Here is an 18,405-nt window from a genome sequence, read left to right on the forward strand (position 1 = left end):
ATGGTAATTTTAAATAAGTACAGGGGACGCCATATACGGGCAATTAGGGACAGGGCGGGAGAAGTGGGGGAACGTGGTTTATTGTTTATTGTTCCGTTAGGGGGTATTTTGTACGTCGGCCCGCGCGGTTGTTTTAGAAATGTCAACATGTTAAATTGTGAAAATTACAAATGCTTCAATAACATATTTTCTAAAAGCAAATGAATGTCATCATTGAGGGAGGAAAGCTGTACAGTCAAAAATGGAAAGTTGGCCAGAAAACTGAAGAGGGATTGGTCATGCAGCTGGGACGTCAGCCATTCATGTAGAACATCACAGGCAATTACTATCATTGGCCTACCAATTTGACATGGCTGCAGCTAATAATAAAAATCTTTTATTGTCACAAGTAGGTTTATATTAACACGACTACAAAGTTACTGTGGAAAGCCCCTAGTTGCCACATTCCAGAGCCTGTTCGAGTACACTGAGGAAGAATTCAGAATTCGGGACTTCTGGGAGGAAACCGGAGCACCCGGAGGAAACCCACACAGACACAGGGAGAACATGCAGGCTCCACACAGACAGTGAACCAAGCCGGGAATTGAACCTGGGACCCTGGCACTGTTAAGCAGTAGTGCTAATCACTGTGCTACCATGCCACCCATTTTATGGGTGAAAAATGGGTGCAGTGCTGGCTGGTTTCAGGTGCCAGTATCCGCTGCCCCAAGGATGCCTGAAAGATCCCTCTCCAATTCTGAATTTGGGCACTTTCAGACATCTGGCACAGCCACGTAAAAGAGGTGTTAGGCCCATCATTAGTATATTTAATCAGTCTCCGTCCTGTTTTACGAGCCCTCTGAGAAATGAAGCTGCCCTGAGCCCAGGTTTTGCTGCCTTGTTGCTGCCTAGTCCCCACCACCCCAATGTTAACCTAAGGCTGCTGTCAGCGAGGAAAGGGGTCTTCAATTCATTCCTGCAGAGCAGCGAACAACTGGAACCTGTGAGGCCCAATACAGGCTTGGCTAAGGGCTCCCTGATTTGCACATATAGTGTGGCCACATCAAAACCTTTGAGACAGAAACTGGTGCCGCCGGTTTGAAATTCAGTACTCTTTTGGAGGCTACTTACGACTTACTGAGGTGGGGTGCAAGACTCATTCTGCCAGAAGTAGATTTTCTATCATCAATGAGGAGTTGTGATGATGGCTCAAATAGGTTACTAGGTGACAGATAGCTCCAGCAGGACACCGGGCAGAATTTTGCATTTCCCCCACCGGTCGCCTTGTAGGGAGGGGCTGGCTGCAAAATATTTTGAATGGCCTTCCCACAGGGCTCCTGCTGGCCCTGGCCTCTCCAAAAATTTACATTGTGATGGGCACGGTTTAGGCCGGCCTCCCCACCCTTGCCCCAGTTGAGGCCCTTAAGTGGCTAATTATTGGTCAGTTAAGGGGGCTGTTTCCTGTCCAGACTCTATTTCCAGGCTGGCAAGAGGGGTTCCGGTGAATTATGGTACCCGAACGCTGTTCAGGCCTCGGGTAAGGTCACCTCCATTAGCATCCTCCTTTTTACACGGTAGCATGGTGGTTAGCATAAATGCTTCACAGCTCCAGGGTCCCAGGTTCGGTTCCCGGCTGGGTCACTGTCTGTGCGGAGTCTGCGTGTCCTCCCCGTGTGTGCGTGGGTTTCCTCCGGGTGCTCCGGTTTCCTCCCACAGTCCAAAGATGTGCGGGTTAGGTGGATTGGCCATGCTAAATTGCCCGTAGTGTCCTAAAAAGTCAGGTTGGTGGGGGGGGGGGGGTTGTTGGGCTATGGGTATAGGGTGGATACGTGGGTTTGAGTAGGCTGATCATTGCTCGGCACAACATCGAGGGCCGAAGGGCCTGTTCTGTACTGTTCTATGTTTACAGTTTGCGCAGTATCGGAGGGGGGTTACTTGCCAACCCCTTGGACGGTGGGAAGGGAAACCCCGCCACCCTAAACATTCTGGCCATGGTGGTTGGTGGGGAGGTGAAAGCAAAGATTAGGGCGGGGGGGGGGGGGGGGAAACAAAACTGTTTATGACTTTTAACAGATTGGCTCTCACGTGACTGCTTAACCTGACGGGAATATTGGTTGTGGGCTTTGTAGTAATAGAGCATAATCTGTAATATGGCTGATATCTAGTAGCAGAGAAAATGGCCGAAAACAATAGTCAGAAATGCAATCCAACTGTAGTTTAAATAAAGAGTATTTTAAAACCATAGCCACTAACTATGTGTAGTACTGAAGTAGTTATGTAGGTTGACTGACTTCAAATCCCAGCAGAGAAAATTGCAAAACGAATTCAATAAATCTGGCAATTTGACCATGAAGCATAAACATGCGAGATGATTATACTAACTCATTTAGCCATAAGTTGGCCTTCTAAATTCTTCATTATAAATAGGGGTAATTTACTGCTGGTTCCCATATGGCAAGAAGAAATACATTTTTTTTTAACTCTCATTTTGACTAAGCTGACAGTGTCATCTCCACTTTCAGAATCATGACAAATTTGAAATCGTCAATTTTCAAGTTGATTTTGCTGTTCAGCCTTACACTCAGAAACCTGTCACTAATGCACTTAGGTTTCACTTCAATCAGCTATTGATTTCTGCACGGCGGGTGGATTATTTCGAGGGATTTTAATTAACTTCAGTGCAAAGCCAAGGCAGATCAAACCAGGGCATTGTCTCTTGACGAGGGATACTCAATGTGGCTTTTAAGTGTAAAAGTTAAATTGAGGTAATTTATTTTTCAGCCATCATTGGGATTGTCCTCCGGAAAGAAAAAAGTGTGAGGCTGGGATAGCTGGGATTTTCCGCCCCCCCCATCCCGTGGCGGGTTTCCCAGTGGCTGAGACAGCTCACCGCTGGCTGGGGGCGCAATCGTCTGGTCCCGCTGAAGGCAATGCCGTTTTCCATGGCTCATCGGCCACGCCCTCAGGTTACCCACTGGTCGAAGGCAGGCTGCCTCCACCGCCAGAAAACCCGTTGCTGTGAGGCTGGAAAGTTCCGCCAAATGTCTCAATTATTCAGTTATTCCCTCATAAAATTATTTACGCAACAAATTGATGTTATTTTCAAGCCTGACAGGAAGGAAGTGTAGACAGTTCTTCATGAACATTTTCTTAGCATCAGGTCAGACCGTTTCTTGTTCTCTTCTGCACTTTGATGTTCAGAAGCAAAAGGAATATGCTGCCCATCTCGCCACCAACACAATATCACAGAAATTCCAACATTGCCAATGACCCAACTTTTGGTGTGACATCAGGCAGGCGGTAAACCTCCTAAATAGTCCCGCCTAATGCCTCAGACGACAGAGCTGCAGTTTGTTTTCATTTTCTATCCTGAAGGTCGTGACTGGTGCTTTATACTATTCTGCAGGTGCCCTCAGCCCTCTGATACCCCGCACAAGCAACCCCTCCTCATTTTTAGCACATACAGCGAGCCCAAGCAAACTCTGGGGTGTTACATCCACTCCACATGTCAATATATTAATTTTTCCAGCAGAGGTATCCCAGTTGACTTATCTGCCTTCTCCTTAGTCCCGGGAACTAAGACAACTGTAGGATCACCACTGCTGCCCTGGGTTGTGGAGGTTAACTCATCATAGCCCTGGTCAAAACAGGGACTTCCGTAGTCTATTTGGCTTAATGCCACATGGTGTATTTATACAGTAAACTATCAGTTGAGGCCCTAAGATCATACTTTCTAATGGTCACAGAACAGATGGAGTTATCTCTTTGATGCCAAAGTTGGAATCAGTTATCCCCAATGATGCAGTTGAAGAATTGTATTCGAGGAGCTATGACCTTAATGTAGAGCATCATTTCTGTCAGAGAGCTGTGGTACCCACAATCCACTTATGGCTGCAACAACTCTGTCTTATTGCCTTGACTCTGAATAATCAGAAGTTAGCACCGAAAGTGGAAATAAATATCTAATCAATGGCTGCATTACTAAATTTCGCTGCCAGACATCTGAAGACTTAACTGTTGAGCAGTGGAGTGCAAAGATCTGCTGCTTCATAAATGAACAAATGCCGAGAGGCTAGAGTTTAATATTTTCAGTATATTATCAATGGAAATTAATCCTTTATTAAATTATCTATAATGTGTTCCAGTTTGTTGAAATAAATTATCTATTTCGAGCAGATCCATCTGTATGATGTTTTTCCGTTTGAAAGGCCTATTACATAGAAGAGACACTAAAGTGCTGAGATTGGTTTTAGAAAGTGTCTTGTAATTGTTTAGTGACTATGAAACCTATTAGCACCTTAAATAGTGATTCATGGGCACCCTCCATGATTTAAGAGCTAACTGCCCACACGGTGTGACATTCGATTACTGGTCTGTGCCAGGTTAACCAATTCCGCCCAATAAGCTTAGAATGGTCACAGCACAGAATGAGGCCATTCGGTCCATTGTCTCTACGCCGGCTGCATCTCTTGCCAAGCCACTGTTACCTCGAGCTTTGGTCTTTTATACATTTGCATCTTCGTCCATAGATCTTTCAGCCACCACTATCCTACCTCCAGAATTCCCTCTCTAAACCACCCTGCATTTATACCCTCCATAGCTTTGAAAACCTTTGGAACATCCATTCAGCAACCAAGATTAAAAATTAGCTGCCCATTCTAATCTACCTTCCAGCATCTGATCCATAGCCTTGTAGATTACAGCACTTCAGGTGTAGATCACATACCTTTTTAAATTAGTGGATATCTATCTCAACCACCAACAGGATGGTGAATTCGAAACACCTCGAAGTAAAAAGGTTTTTTTCCCTCATGTCCCTTCTAACCCTGCTACCAATCAGCTTAAATCTGTGCCCCATAATAATTGACCTCTGCACTCGTGGAAACACTCTGTCTCACAGAAGGAATTCTACAATTCGCTTCAGCTTCTTGGCCTGGACTCAGCTGACCCAACCACCGCTCCAACAGTAATCCTTGTTCATCCATCATCCACACCCTCACTGACCTAGGTTGCCGCTTTGTTCTCCATGGCATTCAATTTTAAATATTTGTTCTTGTCTTCAAATCCTTTCAAATCTCTGCAGGCCTGACAGCATCTGTGGAGAGAAAAGGGAGCTACCGTTTCGAGTCTGGATGACTCTTTGTCCAGCTTTGACAAAGGGTCATCCAGACTCAAAACATTAGGTCCTTTCTCTCTCCACTGATGCTGTCAGACCTGCTGAGATTGTCTAGCATTTTCTGTTTTTGTTTCAGATTCCAGTATCTGCAGCAATGTGCTTTTATATCCCCTTCAAATCTCCCGCGATTCTGGGTCCATTTCCATTCTTGCATCTCTTGCCAAACTACTGTGTCCTCTAGCTTTGGTCTTTTATACATTTGAACCATCATCCATAGATCTTTCAGCCATCACTATCCTACCTCCAGAATTCCCTCTCTAAACCACCCTGCATTTATACCCTCCATAGCTTTGAAAACTTTGGAACATCCATTCAGCAACCAATCATCTTGTCACTTCCCCTAACCCTCCCATCATGCTTGGTGACATTGTGTTTGTTTTTCTTTCCCTCCCTCATGAGGCACCTTGCATTTTTTTCTGCATTAAAGCCTCTTAAACATTGAGCAAAAAGAGGATTGTGTTCAGCTCTGATATCTTCTCCAGTAGCCATTTTGATAAGACTCGTGAGGACAGGCAGCGTCACCACAGGCATTTCTCAGTATTTGGTCTTTATCTTAAGTAAAAAAAAATGAAGAGGCGAAGAGGCGAGGTGTTTGCTGTCAAATGTTGCAACTTTTCCTATTTGGAAGTTGGTTGGGTATCTTCAACACTCTCCATCCTACACTCGCCGTTCTACAGGACTGACAGTCCACATGCAGAAATTTAAAGAGTTATCATCCAATGGTCATTGTTCCATAATCCACTTAATGCCACTTAAGGTTCAACCAGGATGGTTTGCCAAAATAAAAAAACTCCAGATTTTCCTTTTTGAAACCCACTGCATCAGGAGCTGGCAGCAAATGAAAATCGCAGTTACGATTTGAATGGAAATAGTTCCAGCTTTAGATTTGGTCTCTTATGGCCAGTAACGTTAGACAACCCCATCGCAGTTAATATCAACAAATCCCCCATTTCACAATAGCACAGTGGTTAGCACTGTTTTGTCACAGCGCCAGGGTGCCAGGTTCGATTCCCGCTTGGGTCACTGTCTGTGCGAGTCTGTACATTCTCCCTTTGTGTGCGTGGGTTTCCTCCAGGTGCTCCGGATTCCTCCCACAAGTCCTGTAAGACGTGCTGTTAGGTGAATTGGACATTCTGAATTCTCCCTCTGTGTACCCGAACAGGCGCCAGAGTGTGGTGACTAGGGGCCTTTCACAGTAACCTCATTGCAGTGTTAATGTAAGCCTACTTGTGACACTAATAAAGATTATTATTATTATTAGATAAGCCGCAGTCAGAGCTGATCTCCCAGCGTATTACGAATCACAGATGAACTGAATTTATGGAGATCTCGGATTGCTTAAAATAGACAATATCCATAGAAAAATAGATAATACCAAAGAAAACACGAGGATGGAGACTGAATTAGCTGAATGGGATAATTTGTAATTTGTGTTGTATTTTTCTATGATTAGGATTGCACCATCTGCATGGAAAGGCTGGTCAGCTCGTCGGGCTACGAGGGTGTCATGAGCCTGAAAGGGGTGAAGCCGGAACTTGTTGGAAAGCTCAGTAAATGCAGTCATATGTACCACCTCCTGTGTCTCGTGGCCATGTACAACAATGGCAACAAGGTGAGATCTACCTGTCAGCAGGTAACACCACGGTGAATCATTGGGAGTAATGATACCATTTCTATTGTTCACTTTCTCCCCAATTTGTAAAACCCCAAAATACCAATTTCATTTTGCTTCCGTCAACAACCTCTGGCATGAAGCACCTGTATAGTACTGAGTTCTACAGGTTCAACGTACCAAGAGAGACTGATTGAAATTGCATACAGATATGCGAATTAAGTTCAAGCAACTAGTTTTATGTAAATCAAATGTCACACAGTTGTAATTCTGTCTAATGTTGCGTCAATTAATGGGGTGTGGAGAAAGTAGTTGTGTGAGAAAGCCAGCCAGCCCATTCAGCTTGTTATGTTAGAATCACGGGCACGCCATGGCTTAGTTGGCTAAGAGTCAAGCAATGGATTGTGATGCAAGAGTTAAAACTGAGCAATTGAGTAGAAGCAATTGCTGCCCACAATTGGCTCAAATTAATTGAGTGACACAGAGAAGAATTGACAGCTGGGAATGATCAGCGGGAATAAGTTGGTGTCATGAATGATGAGGCCAAAATTCAAACAGTATACAACCATAACCTGGGTCTTCAATAACAATTCTTCACATCTTCTGAAGAAACAAAACAAATGGTTCCTGTGACGTTTGGGGCCTTTCTCTTTGTGATATTGAAGAGCGTCGTGAGGGAGACCAGTCACCAGGAAACTTCACATAATTACTGCAACCTGTCCTTCATCTTGAAGAGTCACCATAAGTGCTGTAGCCACTGTAGGTGACAATCCATTATCTATTACTACAAAATGCACAGGCAGGTTTCCTTTTCAAAGGGATTTATTCAGTTCCTATGTTATTTTCCTGATCCCTCGATTCTTTCATGTCATGCTCCATTGCTCGACTCCGAAGTGATCTCCTAAGAACTCCGTGATATGCTGCTCCTGAGCTAATTACTGGTTGGTGGCTGCGAGTGACACGGATTGATTGACTCGCCTCCTGATTCTCACTCTAAGGTCTGATCTAGTTCACTACCATTCATTCAAAATGTCAAGCCTGTTGCTAGGCCTCTGCTGTTCATTGGAACAAATGTAGAACAATGGAGGGAGTTCAGGTCAACTGCAGCCAGAGAATGGAATGGCAGACTTGTGTTTTGAATTTGTTCTCAGGATGGGGATGATGTCATCGCTAGTTGCCCTGTAAACATAGACCTTCTCCTTAAACTGCATCAATTCTTACAGTAATAACGTTCCAACGGTAGTGCTAACTAGAGAATTCTAGGATAATGACTCAGCAATGATGAAGGAACTATGCTATGTATCTATGTCAGGGTGGAGTGTGTCTTGGAGCGGTACCATAAGACAATAAGACGTATAGGAGCAGAATTAGGCCACTCGGCCCATCGAGTCTGCTCCACCATTCAATCATGGCTGATATTTTCTCAGCGGCAAAAGTGTTCCGCAGATTCACCACCCTCTGGCTGAAGAAATTCCTCCTCATCTCTAATTTAAAAGATCGTCCCTTTAGTCTGAGATGGTGTCCTCTGGTTCTAGTTTTTCCTACAAGTGGAAACATCCTCTCCACATCCACTCTATCCAGGCCTTGCAGTATCTTGTAAATTTCAATATCCAAGACATCATTACTTTTGTCCCTCTTGATGATGGAGTTTGCCAGGAAAGGAGGTACTGTTGAAGTAATCTTAGGCAGGGTATCCTGTAAACTGTACGTAATGCATCCACAATGTACAGACAATGGAATAGGGGCGTATTGAGTCCAGTAAGCAGGTGCGCTGATCAACTGAAATACTCTGTCCTGAACGAGGGCTGTGGGAAGTCCCACTTGAGCTGCGTATCTGATGTAGAGGAGCTGGTAATTGAGCCACAGAGTATCCGGCCTCTGCCCAGCCCTTGTATCCATGGCTGATCCAGTTCAGTGCCTCAACAGTGATGATCCCAAGGTATTGATGATGGGAGACTTGGCAGTGGTGGTACTGTTAAAGAACATGGGAAGTGGCTGTGCTCTCTCTTGTTCGAGATGATAAACCTATGAGAAATAGTCACCGGCTTGCACACTAAGGATAGTGCTAGGATAAGGCCATTGTAGGACCCGTGGCCTTAGCATGGTAGCATTGTGGATACCACAATCGCTTCACAGCTCCAGGGTCCCAGGTTCGATTCCGGCTTGGGTCACTGTCTGTGCGGAGTCTGCACGTTCTCCCCGTGTGTGCGTGGGTTTCCTCCGGGTGCTCCGGTTTCCTCCCACAGTACAAAGATGTGCAGGTTAGGTGGATTGGCCATGCTAAATTGCCCTTGGTGTCCAAAGTTGCCCTTAGTGTTGGGTGGGGTTACTGGGTTATGGGGATAGGGTGGAGGTGTTGACCTTGGGTGGGGTGCTCTTTCCAGGAACCGGTGCAGACCCGGTGGGCCGAATGGCCTCCTTCTGCACTGTAAATTCTATGATCTATGATCATTGGTCATGCTGCAGGGAAATTGGGACATTTCATTCATGTTAAAGCTCCTGCTGCAGCACTCAGCTTTTCGTTGCTGTGGGCTTTTAATTTAACTCACTTTGGCTTTGCCGTTTACGAAAAATATATTTAGAATATTAAAATGTTTCTTCAGCCATATTCATTTTGTGTTCCATCTGTGCAAAAAATACCACAGATTCAAAATAACTCTTAAAGACTTACACACACAAAAGAAGCATTTTGTTGAAACCTAAATATAGGTTTACGTTGGTAAAAGGCTAAATGACGAGGAGCACATAGCAGAATGCAAATCATGCAGGTGTCTTGTTGCTGATGTATTGCATTAAGAAGGCCTCTTCCTCACTTCATGTATGAAGCCAGGCCTTTAGGGATCCTTTTGACCAGGGAGCACATCTTTGATGATTTATAATTAGCATCACAGAGAGGTGTCAGCTAATCGGCATGTTTGAATGCATGTTTGAACTCTTGGATACGGGCTAGATTGTGACCAAAGCTGTTCATCATCAATAAGAGCCTACACAGCTGGCTCACACACTGGAACAAACTGAAAGCTATGGTGGAGAATAGTTGACTGAAACAGAAAATGCTAGAAGCTCTTGACAGGTCAGATAGCCTCTGTTGAGGGAGAATATCTCGATCCATGATCTTTCGCCAAACCGGGCTGAGAAATTTCAGCTATGAGGACAGATTGGAGAGGTTTGGACTGTCAGCACAGTGGTTAGCACTGTTGCCAGGGTCCCAGGTTCGATTCCCAGCTTGGGTCACTGACTGTGCAGAGTCTGCATGTTCTCCCCGTGTCTGTGTGGGTTTCCTCCGGGTGCTCCGGTTTCCTCCTACAAGTCCCGAAAGGCGTGCTTGTTAGGTGAATTGGACATTCTGAATTCTCCCTCAGTGTACCAGAACAGGCACGGGAGTGTGGCGACTAGGGGATTTTCACAGTAACTTCATTGCGATGTTAATGTAAGCCTACTGGTGACAGTAATAAAGATTTATATTCTCCTTGGAGAGAAAAAAGGCAAAGAGGAGATTTGATAGAGATGTTCAAAATCACGAGGGGGCTGTACAGAGTAGGTAGAGAAAAACTAGGGCAGCACGGTAGCACAAGTGGATAGCACTGTGGCTTCACAGCGCAAGGGTCCCAGGTTCGATTCCCTGCAGCGTCACTGGCTGTGCGGAGTCTGCACATTCTCCCCATGTGTGTGCGTGGGTTTTCTCTGGGTGCTCTGGTTTCCTCCCACAGTCCAAAGACGTGCAGGTTAAGTGGATTAGCCATGATAAATAGGGGCTGGTTTAGCACAATTGCTAAATCGCTGGCTTTTAAAGCAGACCAAGGCAGGCCAGCAGCACGGTTCGATTCCTGTACCAGCCTCCCCGAACAGGCGCTGGAATGTGGCGACTAGGGGCTTTTCACAGTAACTTCATTTGAAGCCTACTCGTGACAATAAGCGATTTTCATTTCATTCATTTCAAATGCCCTTACTGACCAAAAAAGGTTAGGAGGGGTTATTTGGTTACGGGGATAGGGTGGACGTGAGGGCTTAAGTGGGTCGGTGCAGACTCGATGGGCCAAATGGCCTCCTTCTGCACTGTATGTTCTAAAAGAACAACTGTTCCCACTCGTGAAAGGATCAAGAACAAGAGGGCACAGATTTGAAGTGATTTACAAAAGAAGCAAATGTGATGTGAGAAAAATATTTTTCACACAGCGAGTCGTTTGGGTCTTGAATGAAATGAAATGAAAATCGCTTATTGTCACGAGTAGGCTTCAGTTAAGTTACTGTGACAAGCCCCTAGTCGCCACATTCTGGCGCCTGTTCGGGGAGGCTGGTACGGGAATTGAACCGTGCTGCTGGCCTGCCTTGGTCTGCTTTAAAAGCCAGTGATTTAGCCCAGTGTGCTAAACCAGCCCAGAATCTGCTGCCTGGAAGTGTGGTGGAGGCAGGTTCAATCAAAGGGCATGAGATGATTATTTGAATAGAAACAATGTGTAGGAGTACAGGGAAAAGCCAGGGGAATGGCATTAAGTTATCATACTCATTTTGAGAGTCGGCGCAGACACAAAGGGCGAAATAGCCTCCCTCTACACCATAACAATTCTGTGATGCTGATAGCATAATTGATGAAACGTTAACTTAAGATTTATCTTCCGACACTGCCAGACCAGCTGCACATTCCCAGCATTTCCTGTTTTCATCCCCAAATAAATTTGTCGGATTTGCTTCAGAACACCTGTGAGAAAAAGCCCAGCAAAGAAGTTCACTTTGAGGCTGCGGGAGACACGCGCCAGGAGCTGGCAGCACAACAGTATAAACATAGGATTTGCTTATTGGCCGTGCTGCGGCTCAAGGGATATTTATATGTCAATTACAAGCAGTGTTGTTTTTAAAAACTTTTGCCAAGTTCCATTAAAAACAGAAGGAAACTTCTTGGATTGAGTGGAGAAGTGATTTGGATCATAGAATCCCTACAGCACACACGGAGGCCATTCGACCCATCGAGTCTGTGCGGTCCCTCTGAAGGAGCATCCTCCCTAAGTCCGAAGATAAAAGCAAATTATTGCGGATGCTGGAATATGCAACAAAAAGGGAAACTACTGCACAATCTCAGGAGATCTGACAGCATCGGTGGAGAGAAAAGGGAGCTAACGTTTCAAGTTTTGATGAGTCTTTGACAAAGAGCCATCCACACTGGAAACACTGACTCCCTTTTCTCTCCACAAATGCTGTCAGATCTCCTGAGATTGTCCAGTATGTTCTGTTTTTGTTCCTACCTGTGTCCACTCTCCTATCCTATCCACATAACCCGGTATCCCCACCTAACCTGCATATCTTTGGACTGTGGGAGGAAATCGGAGCACCCGGTGGAAACCCACGCAGACACGAGGGGAATGTTGTGCAAACTCCACACGCCAGTCACCCAAGGCCAGAACTGACACACAGAAACCGAGGTGCTGAAGCACGGCTGGCACAGGGTTGCCATTGCTCGGGCAGAGAGCGGGTAATTTCCCCTTCGGCCACTTGTCTGCATTGAGAAGCTGCTGGCACTCTGCTGTGAGGCGGCAGTGCTAACCACTGTGCCATCGTGCTGCCCTTCTCAACATCCAGGACTATCGACCCCACATTGGCAAATAGCAGCTCTCCCCTTTGCTAACTGTCTTTGCTATAAGTTAGTCAAGTTGAACCTTGTTCCAGGCAGCATGGTGGCGCAGTGGTTAGCACTGCTGCCTCACGACGCCGAGGTCCTAGGTTCGATCCCGGCTCTGGGTCACTGTCCGTGTGGAGTTTGCACATTCTCCCCGTCCTTGCGTGGGTTTTGCCCTTACAACACAAAGATGTGCAGGCTAGGCGGATTGACCACGCTACATTGCCCCCTTGATTGGAAAAAATTATTTGGACACTCTAACTTAATTTTTAAAAGAGTTGAACCTTGTTCATCTCCGTTCTAAATGGGAAATCAGTTGACAGCACAAAAAAGAGGGCATTTTGGCACAACTTGTCAGTTGTTCAGACAAGGCACAAGAGTTAACTAATTTAGGACCTGGAATAGCAGAGAACATAAGAAGACAGAGATGAGGAGGAATTATTTCTCTCAGAGGGTAGAGAATCTATAGAATTCTATACCCCAGAGAGCTGTGAAGGCTGGGTCAGTAATTATGTTCAAGGCAAAGATCGACACATTTTCAACCACTAAAGTAATCAAAGTTTATGGGGATAAGGCAGGAAAGTGGAATTGAGGATTATCACATCCGATCTCATTGAACGTTGGAGCAGAGTTGATAGGCCGAATGGCCTACTTTTGTTCTTACATCTTACGGTTTCATTGGCCGTTTGACCCTTTCAGCCTGATCCTTGCGTTGCCAATCCTCAGGATTGGCCTGAGGTCTCCAGAAATTGAGGATTAAAAACCTGAAGGCTGATGTGTTCAGTTCCAGAGAAACATCACAGTGACATGGGGGGCAAGCAGGAGGATGGGGTTGAGAAAAATATCAGCCATGATGAATGGTGGAGAAGACTCGATGGGCCGAGTGGCCTAATTCTGCTCCTATCTTATGGTCTTAGGGACATTGATAAAGGTCCTGGGCGGCATTCTTCAGTCCACCAGCCAACCAATGGGGTTTCCCATTGTGGCCACCCCACGCTGTCGGGAAACTTGTAGATGTGAATGCAGTGCCGACGGCCCGGAGGATTCGCTGATGGAGAATTCCGCTGCCTATGTTTTTCAAAATTTGTCTTCAAATATTTCTCTTCACCAGGGGCAGCAGGGTAGCATTGTGGATAGCACAATGGCTCACAGCTCCAGGGTTCCAGGTTCGATTCCGGCTTGGGTTACTGTCTGTGCGGAGTCTGCACATCCTCCCCGTGTGTTTCCTCCGGGTGCTCCGGTTTCCTCCCACAGTCCAAAGATGTGCAGGTTAGGTGGATTGGCCATGATAAATTGCCCTTAGTGTCCAAAATTGCCCTTAGTGTTGGGTGGGGTTACTGGGTTATTGGGATAGGGTGGAGGTGTTGACCTTGGGTAGGGTGCTCTTTCTGAGAAACCAAGGGGAGTCAATTACAAGACTGTTAATGGCAGTCCCCAGAGAGAACAAAATATGTGATTAGCACTCTTTCCCCTTGGTTTCTGTGGCCATTAGCACCCGGTTTCTCTGGGTTTCTGTGGCTATGACTCATCTTTCATTCTCACTCCACAGTATAAATATTTCCCACTCTCTCTGTCTGTTAGCTTTGACAAAGAGTCATCGGACTCGAAACGTTAGCTCTTTTCTCTCCCTACAGATGCTGCCAGACTTGCTGAGATTTTCCAGCATTTTCTCTTTCGTCTACTTTTAAGATTTGCCCTCCAGAGCCAGTTCACACATCCAGGCAGCGTTAGTGACGCCAAGCTGGCCTCTGGCCCACTTAGTGGCCACACACATTGAAATAGCGTTATATCCAAGCCTTTGAGAGAAGTGGGGAGGAGAAAATAATCATGGATGGAGGGTTTGGAAAGAAGCCTGAAATACTGAAGGAAATTGCAATTTCTAAGTCAATTTACATGCCGATTAAAAAATATTTGTTCAATAACTGTAAATTTCTACTTTTATTTACACCTCTATTAAAGCACTCACATTTAGAATAATAAACATTTTTCCATTTACAGCTTAGAACATATTAATAAGTTATCCCAATGTTTCCTCCCCATTATCATTATCAAAATAATGTTAATACAGTTCAGGTACTGCAGACAGCTTCAAACTCTGGCAACATGTCATTAGGAATTCAGTTTGATACAGCCCAACTTGAAATCGAAATTCGTCCTATAGTGAATTTGAAATAGTCACCGAACAACATTTAACCCAGCAGTGTTTTAGGGCAAGATGTTGTTCCACATCTTAAGACCAAATAGCTACTGAACACTGTTTGTCTTTTTTTAAAATAAATTTAGAGTACCCAATTAATTTTTTCCAATTAAGGGGCAATTTAGCGTGGCCAATCCTGCACATCTTTGGGTTGTGGGGGCGAAACCTACGCAGACACAGGAAGAGTTGCAAACTCCACACGGACAGTGACCCCGAGCCAGGATCAAACCTGGGACCTGGGCGCCATGAGGCAGTAGGGCTAATCCACTGCCCCACCGTGTTGCCCTAAACACAGTTTGTCTTGATTGCACAGGTTGGTCCTGTGTTGTCTAAATTGCAAGTCAAAGCAGCAGTACCGTGTGCGAGAGTGGTGTGTCAAGAATGTAAATTAGATCATTTTGAATAGAGATAGTAATTTTCACACATTACCCAAAATACTGTACTGGAAATACCTATTCCAATATCGTACAGACTTTTATAATAATATAGTATTGTATAAAATTACATAAAGCCTCTGAATTGCAAGAAAATAGAGCACCGTTAGAGGTGATAATAGAATGGAAATGATTGCGTTTCCTCTCCTTCAGGATGGCAGCCTGCAGTGTCCCACTTGCAAGGCCATCTACGGGGAGAAGACCGGAACGCAGCCCCCTGGGAAGATGGAGTACCACGTGATCCCACACTCACTGCCTGGATATTTGGAATTCAAAACCATCCGCATCGTCTATGACATCCCAGCAGGACTACAAGTGAATGCTTCTAACAATTTCATATCTTTTTAGGATCACTTGAGTAACTATTATGTTTTTACTGTAAATAAAGAACAGCAAGAGTTTAAATGACAGTCGTTAGTGTTGAAAAAGCAAGCACAAATGTGGATTTTGCGCAGGCCGCATAATAACACCACTGCGCTGTTACAAGTGGCTATTCCACAAACATTTCCCACATTAGCAAAAAAATAAAAACCCTAATTCTTAAAGGAGCTGCAATTCAGACCCAGCACAGACCGTGGTGAGCAATTTGTTTGACATCATATACAATACTTCAAGCTTGTGGTGCGTGGAAGTTTTCAACACCGGTTATTTATTTTTATACATTAAAAGAAAGCAATAACTTGTATTTCCTTCAACGACCATAATCACTGTTGTACAATCTGATATCTTCAGCAGTTCAGTAGACCCACATGGCGCAGATCTAACAAAGTTAAACAGAGACAAGAAAGCTGCCTATGGAATATGGCACGTTCAAAAGGGAAAGAATCAACATTCCCAACCTCAATTAAATCACAGAGCAGAAGCCAGATTGCAATCTCTCAACAGGGAATATGCTCCACTCAAAAGAAAAGTAATAATCGTGCAAAGAAAAATAATACTGCTTGGTTTTAATTAATAAGTAACACAGCAAAGAGGTGTTCTGGTTTTGAAAATAACTAAATTATCAGATGTGATTTGTATTCAACCATTATAAATTTAGAGTTGGCATTATGGAGAGAGATTATTGTGAGGCAACATCATGCTCCAGGATTGTGGAGAGGAAGCCAGATTTGTCATAGGCTGTTAATAAGGAAAGTGAAGGGTTGTAAAGGAGCTTCATTGAAGTTAGGCTCCTACTTGGTAACTGGATCCTAAGCCACGTGATAAAGTATGAAACTTGACGCAAATCCTTTTCTTGATGGTCCTTTTATTTACAGAATGCAGCATTGCATTTGTTTGCTTCCTACCTGTCAACCCCAGTGTCCCAGCAGTCTCTCTTTATAAGTGCTCTAAGTAATCCTGTATGATTCTAATGCTCATCTGTGTATCTTAAAAATACAGTTAACATACCATAAAAACGGTTGACCGTGTTGAAGGAGGCAGGCAGAATTTTCAAAGGATGAAGATAAGCTGAAGATGTCAGGAAGAAAAAGGCTGAGAAGATAAATATGGGTAGTGGGGAGGCGGAAGGGAATGGTCGGGAATACAAATGTTGGTTCTTATGGTCAGGAAGAGAAGGAAGAAGAAATAAATTAAGGGTGGACAAAACAGATGGTTTGCATGAGGGGAGAAACAGGTGGATGCCTCTGCCAGGCTTGTTTTTTTAGTGTGGGTGGGGGGAGGGGACTTAATAGAGAGTGGGTGGCAACCACGCAACTTGCTCCAGCCACTCCTGAGCTCACTCCCATAATGTAGATTGCAGGTGGGTGAGGAAATCGTCAGCCTGTCCGCCCACCATATTAAATAAATATTCCAGAGTCAATTGAGCTTGTTAACAAGCCAGTTGATCCCAATAATAGGCTGCCCACACCACAAAACGATTGGTGTGGGGAGGCGGACAGGAGTGGGTAGCCGTTGTTTTGAAAAACTTTTTAAAATGGCAGGAAGGGGGAACTTTATGAAGGGATTGCCCTTTGCGCCAAACTCGGATTGCACCCTCCCTTTCTTCCTATCCACCTGCTCCCTGAAACACACCACCCAGACGCCCAAACCCTGCCGGCCCAAATTTCCCGACTTACCTGGCTCCCAGATTCTTGGGCCCGCTTGCAGTCCAGGCAGCGCCCACTGATGCATTCTTGGCACTGCTGTAGCTATCAGGCAATCCGATTGGAAGGCAGCTCCCGAGGGCAGGACCTCCTCCCCAGTGAGGGATAAAAATAGCACAGTGGGCTAAACAGCTGGCTTGTAATGTAGAACAAGGCCAGCAGCATGGTTCAATTCCCGTACCGGCCTCCCCCGAACAGGTGTCGGAATGTGGCGACTAGGGGCTTTTCACAGTAACTTCATTGAGGCCTATTTGTGACAATAAGCGATTATTATTATTAAAATCCCTCTGGCGGCCTATTTAAAATCCCTCTGGCGGCCTATTTAGCCCACCCGCAACACTTTATGGTTGCAGAATGGGTTGGCGTCCAGTGAATCAGCTCCATGCATCCTGGGCGGGTAGGGGGTGGGGAGGTAGCTGGACAGCACCCCCGCCCCACAGACACACACAGCAATATGCTGCATCAGAGTAAGGGGGCAACAAGCAATACTACAGACGGTTTAGATTTGAGGAAAAACGTTCTCACATTTACAATGATGCGATCAGGATAACCACAGAGGTTTGAAAATAGGAGGCAGTATGCACCTAAATTTCAATAAGCAGTGCTCGTGAAACATGTAAGATCATCTCAGATATTTCATTGTCTGTGTGAAATTATGATTCACCCGTCAATCCAACTGTTGTTTCTTCTCAATTTATTTTTAATTGTGTCAAGGGCATTGAACACCCCAATCAAGGAAAGAAGTTCACTGCCAGAGGCTTTCCACGACACTGCTATCTGCCTGATACGGAGAAAGGCCGGAAGGTAAGGTTCACATTGATACACGCATGCCTGTTATTCCCCCCCCAAAACACCAGGGTTAATTGAATTTGAATAAAAGAAAATTACTGCAGATGCTGGAATCTGAAACGAAAGGGAAAATGCTGGAAAATCTCAGCAAGTCTGGCAGCATCTGTAGGGAGAGAAAAGAGCTAACGTTTCGAGTCCGATGACTCTGGTATATAGCTAGTACTTTCTACGTCAAAAAGATTATTGATTTAACCTCTTGTCCAGCTGTAGATTTCAAAAGCCTTCTGAAAGCAAATTCTAAATTCTTTTGAACCCTCGAGTCTGGCAACTTTAAACTTCTATTTGAAATGGATATTGTGTTTTTTCGAAAGTACTTTAAGGTCACTGAACACTAGCTGTTCCAGACAGGGCTACATCAATTAAAGACAGTAATATGGGAAGGGACAGGCTTTCTCATCATTTAAAACCTGGACAGAGGGTCCCTGATCAGATAACACTCTCTTGGTTCAGGATAACAAACATT

General features: G+C 44.9%; 1 protein-coding gene across 1 annotated transcript in view; it reads left to right on the forward strand.

Moving 5' to 3' along the window:
* Positions 1-18,405, forward strand: part of LOC119956755 (E3 ubiquitin-protein ligase DTX1-like) — a 311,656-nt gene that overhangs the window by 286,167 nt on the left and 7,084 nt on the right. The window contains 3 exon segments of the mRNA XM_038784160.1: positions 6,609-6,767; positions 15,163-15,324; positions 17,808-17,897. Of these exon segments, the coding sequence (XP_038640088.1) occupies positions 6,609-6,767; positions 15,163-15,324; positions 17,808-17,897 (411 nt within the window).

Source organism: Scyliorhinus canicula, chromosome 1 (genome assembly GCF_902713615.1).
Source record: "Scyliorhinus canicula chromosome 1, sScyCan1.1, whole genome shotgun sequence".
NCBI classification, from domain to species: Eukaryota; Metazoa; Chordata; class Chondrichthyes; order Carcharhiniformes; family Scyliorhinidae; genus Scyliorhinus; species Scyliorhinus canicula.